The sequence below is a fragment of the Macrotis lagotis genome, chromosome X (assembly GCF_037893015.1).
Source record: "Macrotis lagotis isolate mMagLag1 chromosome X, bilby.v1.9.chrom.fasta, whole genome shotgun sequence".
Lineage (NCBI taxonomy): Eukaryota > Metazoa > Chordata > Mammalia > Peramelemorphia > Peramelidae > Macrotis > Macrotis lagotis.
In genome coordinates, this window is record NC_133666.1 from 80,408,420 (window position 1) to 80,422,890 (window position 14,471).

A 14,471-nucleotide genomic window follows, 5' to 3' on the forward strand; every position below is an offset into this window, starting at 1 on the left:
TGGGCAGTGTGAGAAGCTGTGAGCCCAGTCAATTCTTCTAATGACAAATGTCTTGAATATGCCTGGAAAAAGTAAAGCCACCATTCCCTTGGGACAGGTAGAGCTGTCTGTTGAGGACAAAATGAACTCAGAGCCTTTCCATTAGCAAAAGGAGGGAGAGTGGAACACAGAGTCTTCTATGGGTTAGGAAAGGAAGGGAGGGCTGACTTGGTGTGCAATCCTCTAATAAGCTGCTAAGAGAGTTGATAAAGGCATTACAGGACAGCAGAAGGTACCAGAGGACATGAGTTTGAACTGAAACTTCAGTGTCCTCATCTATCAAATGAGGATAATACTCTCCTTCCTTTATCAGGTTGTTGTGATGAAAGGATTTTGAAAAAGAAATGGGAGCTGAGATGATGATGATGATGATGATGATGATGATGATTATAGTCAAGTCAACAAGAAATAATCACCTACTATGTGTGCCAGGAACTCTGTTAAGTGCTGAGGAAACAATGAAAGGGAAAAGACAGTTCCTGTTCTTGAGAAACCCACAAGGTAATGGGAGAGACAACATGCAGACAGCTTTGTATTTTCAACAAAATAGGGATCAGAGAAATTGGAGCTAATAAACCAAGGGACATCACCAACATTGAGATGAACTGGGAGAGGCTTCTTGGATAAGTGCGATTGTTTGTCTCTTCATTTCTTTATTTTCTTTTTAATTAGGGGGTACCACATGCATTTCCATAGCATGGTGTAATAAAAAAGATGACTGTATATGAAAATCCCAATCTATTATGTACAACTTGGTAATTTCCTTTTTTTGCTTCCCTTCCCTTTCTGACCCAAGAGATGGCTACCACTAGGCACTAATATACATATACATGTAAAATTATTCTATATATGTTCTATTTATCAGTTCTTTCTTGGGGCACAGAGAGTATCTTTCTTCATATGTCTTTTATAGTTAATTTAGGTATTTATAATAGTCATTTATAAATCATTAGAATTGATAATAGGTGAGATTTTAGCTGGGACTTGAAGGAAGACAGAGAGACTGGGAGGCTAGGTAAGGGGGGAGACAGTTGTAGGTATAGCAAACAACCAGTGAAGGGATACAAAGAGCTGACAGATTGGAGTGTTGTATATACGGAGCTGCAAGGAGGTAGGTGTCACTAAATCAGCTTGTAAAGGGAGTAAAGTATGAAAAGAATAGAAAGGTGTCTGAGGGGCCAGCTTGTGGAAGATTTTCAAAGCCAAATGGAGGATTTTATATTTGATCCTGGAGGTGATAGGGAAGGAACCACTAGAATTTACTGACTAGGAAAATGACACCTTAGGAAGGTCAATTTGACAGCTGAATTGAGGCCTGAGGTAAGGAAATTAAGCACCAGCCTATAAGGTCCCCTAAATCATTTGGTCTGGCGCTGTCACAGGAACCACAAGTGGGAATCAAAATTCAATAAATCTAGGAGCTTTTTAGGGGTGAATTAATTAACCATTTGACCAAATGGAGCAGGTTAAGTTTTGCTTTGTATGTCTGGCAAATAATGTTATTTATCTAAATACATATCCAAAATTTGTATATTTATCTAAATGACCCTTGGCAGAAAAAAGGTTCCCTCACTCCTGACCTATGTTAATAGTCCAGGTGTGAGGAGATGAAGGCCTGTACAAGGGTGGTGGTAGTGTCAGAGGAGGGAAGAGGAGTATCTAGGAGACATTAGGAAGGTTGAAATAACAGGATTTGGCAACTGATAGGATTTGGGGAGTGAGAGTGAGAATTGAGGATGCCCCTAGGTTGGGAGCCTAGGGATCTAATGAAGTGAAGAAGCAGGGAGGGTCTGGGGAGAAAGATTGAGTTTAGCTGGACATGTTGAGTTTAAGATGTCTATGGGACACCCAGTTTGAGATGCATGCTCAAAAAGAAGCTGGAGAGGTGAGATTGAAAGTCAGGAAAGAGATTGGGGCTAGACAAAGAAATTGGAGAATTATCCTTAGAAAGACAATAGTTGAAGCTATGGGAATTGGTGAGATCATTTCTTTCTTCTTACCTGTCTTAATCACTAAATGGGTGTTGCCTCAGACCTGATAAAAACCTTAGCTTAAAAAGACCAAGTTCTCCCCTGGCAACCAGGGCCACCTCCAGTCATCCTGATCTATATCTGGCCACTGGACCCAGAGAGCTTGGAAGGAGAAAGTGAACTTAGTGACTTGGCACAGTTCTCCTTCACTTGAAATCAGTTCACTTGCATGTCATGGCATCACCTCCATGATGTCATGATCCTTTTTGAGAATTAACGACAAGCAACAAGAGGGGTAAGAGAATAGGACAAAGGACAGAGCCTTGAGGGATACCCAAAGGTAATAGGCATGAGATGCGATGGATGAATCTTAGATCTTGGATGAAGATCTAGTCAAGGAGACTGAGAAGGAGTGATCAGGCAAATAGGGGGAGAAGGAGGGGAAAGCAATATCATGAAACTTTACAGAAGAAAATATCAAGTAGATGAGGGTGATGGATGGTGTCAAAGCCTGCATGGAGGTCAAGAAGAATGAAAATGGAGAAAAGACCAGTAGATTGGCAATGAAATTATTTTTAAATTCAGTAAGTTGTTTTGTTTGAATGATGAAGTAAGAAGCCAGACTGCAAAGAGTGAAGAAAAGAGTGAAAGAAAGGGAAATGGAGGCATAGACTATGGACAGTCTTCTCTAGTAGTTTAGTTCCAAAAGAGAAGAGAAATAAAGGACAAGAGTTAGCACAGATGAATGAATCAAGAGGTGTTTTTGAGGATGATGAGGAGGACATAGACCTACTTATAGACAATGAGAAAGCATTCAGTAGTCGGGGAGGGTCTTGAAAATCAGTGAGAGAGCAAGGATGCTTGAGGGAGCAGCTTGCTGGAGAAGAGGGGAGCAAATAGAATCATTTGTGAACAAAGAGGAGTTTGCCTTGGTAAGGAGAAAGGCCATCTCTTTATGGGAGATGGTGGTAAAGGAAGAAATGTAAGAAAGGGAGAGGAGAAGAGGGAGCTCTCTGCAAATGGCTTCAATAGTTTTTCAGTGAAATATGAGGCAATTTTCTCAGCTGAGAAAAATTTTAGGTTTGAGGAGAGATAGTGAGCTAATGAGGGAGAGATCACCTTGACATAATAAGGGCCAAGTTGAGATCATGGAGCCTAAATTTGGAATGGATCCAGTTAGCACCATTTGGTGATTTTCTCTAGCTTCATTCAGTAACACATGGGTAGGAATGAAAGCAATGGAAGGTGAGGACAAACCAAGTTGAGGTTTGGCAGGGCAAGATCTTGATGGGATAAAGGGACAAGGAACCTGATAGTTTTACTTAATAGAGTTTACTAAGAAGTGAAGGTGGGGAAGAGAATATAGTCAGTGCCTGAGAAAGAACTAAAGGGTGGAAGGATTGGAGGTAACAATGTAAATGAAGAATGGGTTTGGTGGTTGCAAGGCAATGACAAAATATTATGTGGAGGTGGAGAATTTTGGGAAGATGACAAAAATCAAAGGTATCTGTGGTGGGGAGGAGCAGGTCATGAGAAGTGAGTAGGTTGAGGTTAGGATGTTTGAGGAAGAGTCTATATATGTCTATATATATATAATAAAGTTCCCTAATATGAGGGCAGGAGTTGTGGAGGAAAACCTATCAAGGGAGGAAGGAAAGAGTGACCTGGAGGCTGGTAGACAATGGCCATCAGGATCTTGATTGGTGGTAAATTTCGATGAAATCAAAGTCAAAAGGAAGAAAGACTGGTGAGGAATAGTGGTAGAAGGAGAGCCTGGAATGACCAATGAATTGAAGCTATGAGCACAAGTACAGCCAATCCTAGATAGCATGACTAGGGAAGCTGTGTCATCTGGAAGGAGTCTGGTCTCAATGAGAGCTGGAAAATGAAAGGGCTAGGAAGGGAAAAGATTTAAGATGAAAGCATGTTTGTTCATTATATATTCTTTGGAGTTTATGTCAAGCAGTGGGATTTCCAGGTGAAAGGGTATGGAGATTTTAGTTTTAAAAATAAAATTTCAAATTTTTTTCGGGAACCTTTGGATCAATTCACCAATGCATACATTAGCATGCCTGTTTTCCTAAAGCCCCTCTAATGTCAACTATTTCCTTCTTTTGTATATATTCTTTGTACTTTAATTTCTTTAAAAAGTATCTTTTACTTAAAAATCTATCCCTTCCCTGACTATTGAAAACCCCCACCAGTTCTTGTAACAAATAAGCATAGTCAAGAGATCTCTTTATTTCTTCCATAGTGTCTTGACTTTTCTTATTTACGATTTCTCTATCTGCCTCTGTCCTCTCACTTGTACCCTTCATTTTCTCTATATCTTTTGACAGCAGAGCTCCTAAGCACTAAATTGGAAGTCCTCCTCCATTTCATGTTCATGCTATTGCGTTTGTACTACTGATCTCATCCTTCCATTCCCCCTTTTTTTCCTGTGCTTTAGCCACAGAACTATTAATTCAGAAAGGAAGTAGACTTGAATGGCAGCAGTGTCCTGTGGTGTGGAATTTAAATTCTTGCTGTCCTTAGTCAGGATGCTCAATCCTACCTGCTGCTGTGGGCATGATTGTTAAATAGTTGCAGTGGGTTTTAGCCAGGCCCTACTGTCACCCCCACTGAGTCACGTCCTCTGAGGGCAGTGGGCATGGAGAGAATCTAACTAGGTGAGAACAGGAAAAAGCATGGTTGTAAAATAGAACAAGTGGGCGGTGGGAAAGGAACAAAAAACCAGGGTTATAAAAGGTAAAACCTTAAGTTACAGAGACTGGGACTTGACTATTGCTTAAAGCATCCCCTCTGGCATTCAGCATCCTGGGATAAGGGCTGTGGAAAGGAGAAGGGCCCAACTTGGACTGGGCCCAGAGCCAGATCCACAGAAACTAATGGAACCTGGTTGCTGACTGGGCCCCATTTTGCATCATGTCACCTGGACCTATGTTGGAAGACTATCTTCTCAGAAATTAAGTGCTTTCCCCTTTTATCATGTCCCCCTTGTGTGTGACAAATCAATTACTCGTGCCATGCAGATGCCTGGCCTTGGGATAGCTTCCTGTGGGACCTTGACTGAGTTCTTTGTCCTCTCTGACAGGAAGGAAGGAAACATACAAATTATTGAACACCTATTATGTGCCAGACATACTTTAGAGTAGGAATGGAGGAACATTCAGCCCCGTGTAAGGCCCGTGAAATCATTTGGTCTAGCACTGCTATGGCAACTACAGGTAGGACTCAAAATTCAATAAATTTAGGAGCTTTTAAATGTTTGATTAAATAGAGCGCCTTTGGCAAAAAAAAAAAAAAGGTTCCCCTGGGCGCAGTCCAAGTTAGGTCCTTCTCCTTTAGAACATGATTGCTTTGTCTGATTTCACTAATTCTCTTTAATAGAAGGGGAAGGTGTGGTCAATATGGAGGTTACTGGAAAGTTACAGTGGTATAAAACCAAATTCAAGCACATATGAATAAAATATCACCCCTAGGATAGAGTGCTGGACTTGGAGTCAAAATATGGCTCAGGTACCTCTGTGTGGCTCACTTTTTTTCAACTGTAAAATGGGAATAAAATTAGCATCTTGCTTGCATGGTGGTTGTGAGGATCCAGTGAGATCATACTTGGCAGATAGTAAATAAATGCATGTTTCCATCCATTGTACTTGAGACAGAAAATAACTCAGTCAAGGTTCCACAAGTTAAGGAAGTCTGTACAGAGTCAGGATTCAAATCCAGGGCCTTGGGCTCCACCCACACTTAGTATTCCTTCCCCTCAGCCACACCAGTCCATTGACAAGCCCTTCTTTTCCTTACCTATTCTGGAGGTGACCCTCTAGCTCACACCGTTGCATGGTGAGTAGACACTCAGGAGGGAAGGGACAGAAGACGATAAGCTTGTCCAGCAGGTTTCTCACCAACAAGGTCGACTTGCGGCAGTTGGAGAACGTCAGGGGTTCCCGGTCCATGGGGCAGAAACTGGAATCCTGCAGGAAGCTCTCAAGGCAATAGTAGCAGTAGGTGTGGCCACAAGGAGTGTCCACAGGCTGCAGCAATGGCTGCAGGCAGATATTACACATCAGTTCATCATCCACTTCATCCTGGAAGTTGTACAGGTGGTTGTTCAAGGCTTGATGCAGCTGCCCACAACTGGGGCACAGCTCATCACTTGTTCTCGAGGGTGTGCTATTCAGAGTGGAGAAAGCCATTCTCAACACCAAGTTATGGAGGGGTGGGGGTGACACGGGACACACATTCACCCTGTGAAGAGAGCAAACAGCACAAGGGAAGTCAGCTGGCAAGTCAACAATCATCTATTATCTACTGTAGATCAGGTACAGTGATAGGGATTGAGAAAACAACAAAAGATCAAGTCAGTCCATGTCCTCAAGGAGCTCCCACTCTAATGGGAAAGACAGCATATAAACAACTACTATACATCCAAATCAGACAGATACAGGATAAAGTGGCTTGCATGAAGTGATGTAGGAAGGAAACAAACATTTATAGAGCCCCTTATGTGCCAGGCAAGGACAACTACAGGAAGACCTGAATTCAAATCTGGCCTCAGACACTTACTAGCTGTGTTATCCTAGGCTCATCTGTAAAATGAGCTAGAGAAATAAAGGGCAAACCACTTCAGTATCTTTGCCAAGCAAAACTCAAATGGGGTCATGGACAGTCAGACACAACTGCAGCTGAACAACAATAACAACAATGTGCTAAATGCTTTATTACTATCTCATTGAATCCTTACAATAACCCTTGGGGATAATTAAGGAAAATAAGGCAGTCACAAATGAAGTGACTTGCCCAGGATCATTTAGCTAGTAAATATTTGAGACCAAATATGAACTCAGATCTTCCCAATTCCAGGCCCAGCATTCTGTGCACTATGGCTGCAACAACTGGCCTGGTAGAGTGAAATAAAGAGAACCACGCACCAAATGACGACAATAATACAAAGGAAAACATTGCATGATATCAAAGCTCCAGTGAATGTCACTGGCCAATCTTGATTTCCACAGAAGAAGTGATGACATATGTCTGTCTTTTCTTGATAGAGAAAATGGTAGGCAGACCACTGTTGCACATAGTCAAGGTGGTAGTTGCTTAACTGTATTTTGTTACCTGAGAAGGATCTATTGAGAAATGATACTAATGGAAAGAAAGGTATCAATATACTTTTTTGTTTTAAAGAAAATCAAGAAAAGCACTGGTCCAAGCAGACTGGATTTTTTACCTCAGTTTTTCTATGTATTCTCTGTGTGATCAGAGACAAGTCATTTTGCTGCTTTGAAGATCAGTTTCCCCATATGTCAAATGGGGATAACAAAAATTGCACTCAATCTTAAAGAACTCTCAGGAGAGTATTTTATATGCTCTGCAAATCAGTGTCAGCCATTATGACTATTTACCAATTGAAGTCAACAAGCTTTGATGGAGTAAGGCACTGAAGATATAAAGATAAGAACAGGAAGTTCCTGCCTTCGAGGATCATATATCCTCCTTAGGAGGATATGACACTGTACATAAACAGGTACATAGTAAGTCATTTAAGAAGAGAATGAGCATGACCTGGGGGATGAAGGAAGACAGTAATAAAGTAGAACATGAACTGAGTCCAGAAGGAAGGAAAATATTTTGAAATTCAGTTTGACTTAGTATTTATTAGCCTGCTACTCTGTGTTAGCTAGGGTGTAAAGCACTAGGCTTACAAGGACAAAAACAAGTCTCAGCCCTCAAAGAGATTATATTCTAGTGGAGGGAGATAAGGCAGTCCCAAATATAGACAAAGAAATTTTGGTGGCATCTTGGGATGGTATTAACAATTAGGGATAAGCAGGGAAGGCTGCACATAGAAAATGAAACTTGAGCTAAGTTTGGATGGGATCTAAGAGCTCTAAAAGGCTAAGATGGGGAAGGTAATTATTTCAGGCACGTGCAATGGCATGGTGGTGGGAGATGGGGCAAAAATTTAAGTAATCCAGTTTGGTTGAAACAGTTTGTGAAAAGAATTGAAAATGGAAGAGTCTCTTGTTACTAAATGACCAAAAAAAATCCCTCAGGTCAAATACAATGGATAATATCAGTTTCAAATGTGAAAGTTAAAGCATACTTCTTTTTTTCCTGTTAATTGGTATACTACCAAAAGGTAAAGTGACTTGTATAGTCAGACATAGTCATTCTCTTGGATATTTATGTTTAATTTTTTTATGGACAAGTACTGGTTTGAGGGGGTAGGGGGGTAGGTTCCTGTTGGGAACTAGCTGACGTGTCCAAACAAAATAGATCAATAAAAATAGAACACAGAAAACTTACTCCACCCATTCACTTTCTAAAGAAAGGCATATGGTGTCTTCAAGGCCCAGCTCAATCATTGTCTGAGAAGTTTCCATACCTATTCCATCTCATACATCAGTCTGGCTCGATTGTCTGTGTCTATGTCTATTAGTTTGTCTCCTTTGACTTTCTTTTTTCTTATTTATTTTTTATTCTCATTTTGTACAAATGTTTTTTTTTTACATTAATAAAATATACTTGTTTACAAGTAAACAAAATACTCCTCCCCCCATGAATATAGATAGACTTGCTTGGGCGAAAAAGGGGAGAGAGAAAAAAAATTAAAATTAAAAAAAATAATAGTAATAATTGTAGGTATGGCCAGGTGGTGCAATGGACGAAGAACCAGCCCTGGAGCCAGGAGCACCCGAGTCCATATCCAGCCTCGTAAACCCAATAATCACCCAACCATGTGACATGCAAGCCACCTGATCCCCACTGCCCTGCAAAAACCAAAAAGAAGAAAAAAAAGACCCCAAATAAAATAAAATAGTAGTAATAGTAGGGGTGGCTGGGTGGCAGACAGAGCATTGGCCCTTGAGCCAGGAGCACCTGGGTCCGAATCCGGCCCCAGACACCCAAAGATCACCCTGCTATGTGGCCCCAGGCAGGCCACCCAGCCCCACTTGCCCTGCACCCTCCCCTAAATAATAACAAAAAAATGTGCTTCAGTCTTTGTTCCAACATCATCAACTCTGTCATGAGTGGATCACATTCTTTATGATAAGTCCATCACAAAAGTTACTTCCATATTTTTCCAACGTTGCCATTGCTGATCGCAACTCCCTCCTTTCTTATTTCTCCACTACCATGTACTATATTTTCTCTCATTTCACTCTGACTGTGCTGTAGGGTCACTGAGTGGCACAGCAGACAGATCCCTGGTCCTGGGACCAAGAAGCCCTGAGCCCCCATACCACCCCTTAGGCCCAGAATCCACCTGGCCCTATGGTCCTGGGCAGGCCTTCCAATCCCAGCCCCTTGCAAGAAGTAAAAAAGAAAATGTGTTATATCTGACCACTCTCCCCGCATGGTCCATCCTCTCCTCCTTTATTCACATCCCACCCCTTCCCCCTGCTCCCCCCTCCTTCTTACTCCAGATGTCTATACCCCATTGAGTATATTTGCTGTTTCCTCTCCTAGCCATCTCTGATGAGAGCAAAGGTTCCCTCATTCCCCCTTGCCTCCCCCCTTCCATATCATTGCAATAGCTCATTGTAATAAAAAAAAATCTTATTATGTGAAATATCTTGGACTATTCCCCCTCTCCTTTTTCTTTCTCCCATTCCATTTCCCTTTTTTCCTATTGACTCCATTTTTACACCATATTTTATCTTCGAATTCAGCTTTCTCCAGTGCTTCAACTATAAAAGCTCCCTCTACCTGCTCTATTAACTGAAATGGTTCATATGAATATTATCAGTATCATTTTTCTATACATGCAGTTCATCCTCATTAAGTCCCTCATATTTCCCCCCTCTCCTCCAATCTCCATGCTTCACCTGAGTCCTGTATCTGAAGAACAAACCTTCTGTTCATCTCTGGCCATTCCAAAAGGAACCTTTGAAATTCCCCTGGTTCATTGAAAGTCCATCTTTTTCCCTGGAAGAGAACATTCAACCTTGCTGGGTAGTTCATTCTTGGTTGCATTCTAAGCTCTTTTGCCTCCTGGGATATTATATTCCAAGCCCTATGAGCTTCCAATGTAGTTGCTGCTAAGTCCTGTGTGATCCTGACTGCAGTTCCACGATATTTGAACTGTGTCCTTTTGGCTGCTTGTAATATTTTCTCTTTGACTTGGGAGTTCTGGAACTTGGCTATAACATTCCTGGGGGTTGGTTTTTTGGGATCTCTTTCTCGGGGGGATCAGTGGATTCTCTCCATTTCTATCTTGCCCTCTGCCTCTAGAATATCAGGGCAATTTTCCTGTAGTAATTCTTTGAAAATGATGTCAAGGCTCTTTTCCTGATCATGACTTTCAGGTATTCCAATAATTTTCAAATTATCTTTCCTAAGTCTGTTTTCCATATCAGTTGTTTTTTCAAAGAGATATTTCACATTTTCTTCTAATTTTTCATTTTTTTGGTTTTGAAGTATTGATTCCTGATTTCTGGTAAATTCATCAATCTCCCTGAATTCTATTCTTTGTCTGAAGGATTTGTTCTCCTCAGAGAGTTTTCTTATCTCTTTTTCCATCTGGCCAATTTTGCTTTTTAAAGCATTCTTCTCCTCAATAACTTTTTGAACTGTTTTATCCATTTGACCTAAGCTGGTTTTTAGCATGCTATTTTCTTCAGCATTTTTTTGGATTTCCTTGACTAAGCTGCTGACTTCATTTTCATGTTTTTCCTGAATCTCTCTCCTTTCTTTTCCCAGTTTTTCTTCCAACTCCCTCATTTGATTTTCAAAGTATTTTTTGAGCTCTATCATAGCCTCAGCCCAATTTCTGTTTTTCTTGGAGCCTTTAGATGCAGGAGCTTGTGCTTCCTCATCTTCAGACTGAGTATTTTGATCCTTCTTGGGCTCATTTGCAAAATATTTCTCAATGGTCTTCCTCGTTTCTTTGCTTGTTCATTTTCCCAGCCTAAGCCTGTTTTTTGGGGTGCTTCCTGAGCTTTTGGGACACTCCCACAAGGGTCTCAGTGTGTGAGGCTCTGTCCTCCCTCCTGGTCTGTGAATGAACATAAGCACCTCCCTCTGCCACGGGGCTGAGGTGAGGGGGGGCTGCTGTTCTATGGGGGGCCTAGACTGTGATCAGTATCTGAATGTGGTCAGAGCCCTGGAGTCCTGTTCCAGGGGCAGAGGACAAAGCTCTGCAGTCTCTCTTCACTCCCCTCCCTCAGCTCAATGGGCTCATGCCCTGGGGGCTCCTGCTTACCGGCTCAGCTTGCTTCTGTTTCCAGGTCTGGGCTACAGAGGTCCCTGGCTGTTCCCCCACTTTGTGCCGGTGCTCCCCGGGGTGCAGCTCAGGAGACCCCCCCGCTGCTGTGAGCCATGGCTCCCAGCGCCCTGGGGCTGCTCCGGGAGGCTGAAGTTTTTTCCCTCTGGCGGGCCACCCCTCTGGTGGCCGCCCCTCTGACCCGGGGGAGCAGAGCCTTTCTGCTCTTTTCCAGGTTACCTTGAGTAGGAGAACTGCCTCACTGGGTCCCTCTGTCGGTTCTGTCTCTCGAAAGTTTAGTTAGAGTCCTTAGTTTATGAGTTTTTATCAGAGAGCTCCTAAGACTAGATCCCTGTCATGTCGCCATCTTGGTTCCGCCCCCTCCTTTGACTTTCTAGAGCCTTTAAGACACTGCATATATAATTTACCTCAATCACCCACTTTCTTAGGATTGCTTACTTGCAGGTGCTATCTTAAAAAAGAAATGTATTTTGGTATTTCCTACAGCAGAGTCAAGCACAGTAGGCATGCAAGCCAAGAGATGCATGATATGTCATAGCTGTAATAATAAGAGTTGAAAAGGGCCAGTTTCTTGCTCACACATTTTATGGAGGAGAAAACTAGGCCATGAGAGTAGAAAAGACTTGCCCAAGGGCACATGGCCAATAAGTATTAACTCCATTGTAATCTAATTGACATTGGAACTAATTGGGACATTAGATAAACAAAGACTTTCTGCCAAGGCCAGGCAGTGAGTCAGCTGTGCTGATGGACTAGATTTGAGATCACTTACCAATCAACAAGTCAACAAAAACAAATTCAATAAGTATTGATTAAGCATTGATTCTGTGCCAGGCTCTGTGCTAGGTACTGGAGAGTTAAAGGTAAATGAAACATAACCTCTGTCCTAGGGCTTTTTTATGAGCCTAGAGGCCACTAGGGATTCCTCCCTTGAGGGTTTGCTATCTAGGATCAACCCAAAGTAAGGAGTATGAAATAGGGGAAGGTATAATTCCAGTCAATGGGGGTTTCTTTACCTACATAAGGTTTCCTTCTTTTCTCTTCAGCACATTGCACATCTATCCCTAGGCCCATACAAATCAATTCTTAGGCCCTTTCCAACAGTGAGACAATGGATTGAAAGTACAGAAATGGTTTCTAGCAGACCATTAAAAAGTAATTTCTCCCCTAAGGGAGGAATATCTTGACAGATCAGCTAATTTCTTCAGGGTAGATTCTAAGATTTGCCCTGTCTAAGTTCAGACAAAGAGATATGAACCTATTGCTGATTGAGGTGGAAGCTCCTTTATACAAGAATGTTTAGCTTTTTAGAAGGCATCTCTTGTCCAACAATTGGGGAATGACTGAACAAGTTATGGTATATGTATGTTATGGAGTATTATTATTCTGTGAGAAATTATGAGCTGTCTGACTTTAGAGAAGTCTAGAAAGACTTGCATGAACTGATGCTGAATAAAATGAACAGGACCAAGAGAACATAGTACACATTAACAACAACATTGTGAGATGATCAATTATGATGGATACAGATCCTCTCAGCAGTTCAGAGATCAAGGACGATCCAGAGAGACCTGCTATGGATAATTTCATCCACATCCAGAGGAAAAATTATGGAGTCTGAATGCAGAGCAAAGCATACTATGTTCACTTTTTAAAAATTTCTTTTATTTTTTTCCTCTCATATTTTTTCCCTTAGTTCTAAATCATCGTTCATAACATGACTAATATGGAAATATGTTAACTACAATTGTACTTGTACAATTATTACCAGATTGTTCACTACCATGGGGAGGCAAGAGAGGGAGGTAGAAAAATGTGGAACTCATAAACTTGTAAATAGCTGAACGTTGAAAACCACCTTCGCATGTAATTGGAAAAATAATAATTTTTTTTTTAAAGAAGGCATTCCTGGGGCGACTAGGTGGCGCAGTGGATAAAGCACTGGCCCTGGTGTCAGGGGTACCTGGGTTCAAATCCGGTCTCAGACACTTAATAATTACCTAGCTGTGTGGCCCTGGGCAAGCCACTTAACCCCATTTGCCTTGCAAAAAAAAACAAAACCTAAAAATAAAAGAAGGCATTCCTTTCCTTATGGGCCACTGATGACTTTGGGTACAGAGTTCTCTTATGCTGAGTGGGATATTTTTATCATTTTTTTTTGGTTTTTGTAAAGCAATGGGGTCAAGTGACTTGCCCAAGGTCACATAGCTAGGTGATTATTAAGTGTCTGAGGCTAGATTTGAACTCAGGTCCTCTTGACTCCAGGGCTAGTGCTCTATCCAGTGCACCACCTATTTTCCCAGGGATATTCTTATTCAACAGATTAAGGGGTGGCTAGGTGGTGCAGTGGATAAAACACCAGCCCTGGAGTCAGGAGTACCTGAGTTCAAATATGGTCTCAAACACTTAATAATCACCTAGCTGTGTGGCCTTGGGCAAGCCACTTAACCCCATTTGCCTTGCAAAAACCTAAACAAAAACATTAAATTAAAAAAATCATTCACAGATTAACAGAGAGAAGGTAACTTAACTTTGGTTATGGACTAGTGACCAGGCAAAGAGTCTGCCTCTTACTGTCACCTTCAAGAAGTCTTTGAGCCTCGGTTTCTCTAATTTAGAAAATGAGGATAATACCTATATGCTTTTACTCACCAGCTCATTGTAAGGAAAGTACTTTGTAGCATTTAAGTTACTAGAGAAATATTCATGACTATTCTTTGTAAAAAGGACAAGACTAGTCCATAGTCATGTACAAATATTAATAATACTTGCAAGACAAAAATCACTGCTGATGGTTCTCTATTTACTCCCCTGCCTCCCCCCAGTTATTCTTACAGTCTTCCTTTTTAATATAGCTCCTGGCACTTTAATATACACTCTGGCACTTCAATCTGCTTATTGATGTTTCTGTAAATATCCTGACCTCTCAGTTCATCAGCCTCATCAACTCCCATGACCCTGTAAATGAAGTCTGTAGCCAGTAACTTTTGTTATTTACTTAAGCTGAGGGCATTATCTAAAGGTGACCCAAAGTTCATGAGTTAAAAGGTTTGTCTAACTTATTAAAAAATTCATATTTGGGGCAGATAGGGGGCGCAGCGGATAGAGCCCCAGCCCTGGAGTCAGGAGGACCTGAGTTCAAATGTGACCTCAGACATTTAATAATCACCTAGCTGTGTGACCTTGGGCAAGTCACTAACCCCATTTGCCTTGCAAAAACCTAAAAAAAA

The 14,471-nt window shown here is 41.5% G+C and overlaps 2 protein-coding genes across 9 annotated transcripts in view; one reads left to right on the plus strand and one right to left on the minus strand.

The window, feature by feature from the left end:
* Window positions 1–14,471, plus strand: part of CHIC1 (cysteine rich hydrophobic domain 1) — a 218,320-nt gene that overhangs the window by 142,665 nt on the left and 61,184 nt on the right. The window contains exon 7 of one of the 5 annotated variants that reach the window (XM_074200807.1): window positions 353–9,321. The exons of the other annotated variants lie outside the window; for them this stretch is intronic. The gene's annotated coding sequence lies outside the window, so the exon portion shown is untranslated. Of the gene's footprint in view, window positions 1–352; window positions 9,322–14,471 lie in introns of those variants that run through there. 5 annotated transcript variants of the gene reach the window in all.
* The window catches only part of LOC141497931 (ligand of Numb protein X 2-like), a 94,578-nt gene that overhangs the window by 26,381 nt on the left and 53,726 nt on the right, over window positions 1–14,471 (minus strand). For all 4 annotated transcript variants that reach the window (XM_074200801.1, XM_074200798.1, XM_074200800.1 and 1 more), the window contains one exon: window positions 5,817–6,260. In XM_074200801.1, coding sequence (XP_074056902.1) covers window positions 5,817–6,208 — 392 coding nt within the window. In that variant the 5' untranslated portion in view covers window positions 6,209–6,260. The remainder of the gene's footprint in view (window positions 1–5,816; window positions 6,261–14,471) is intronic.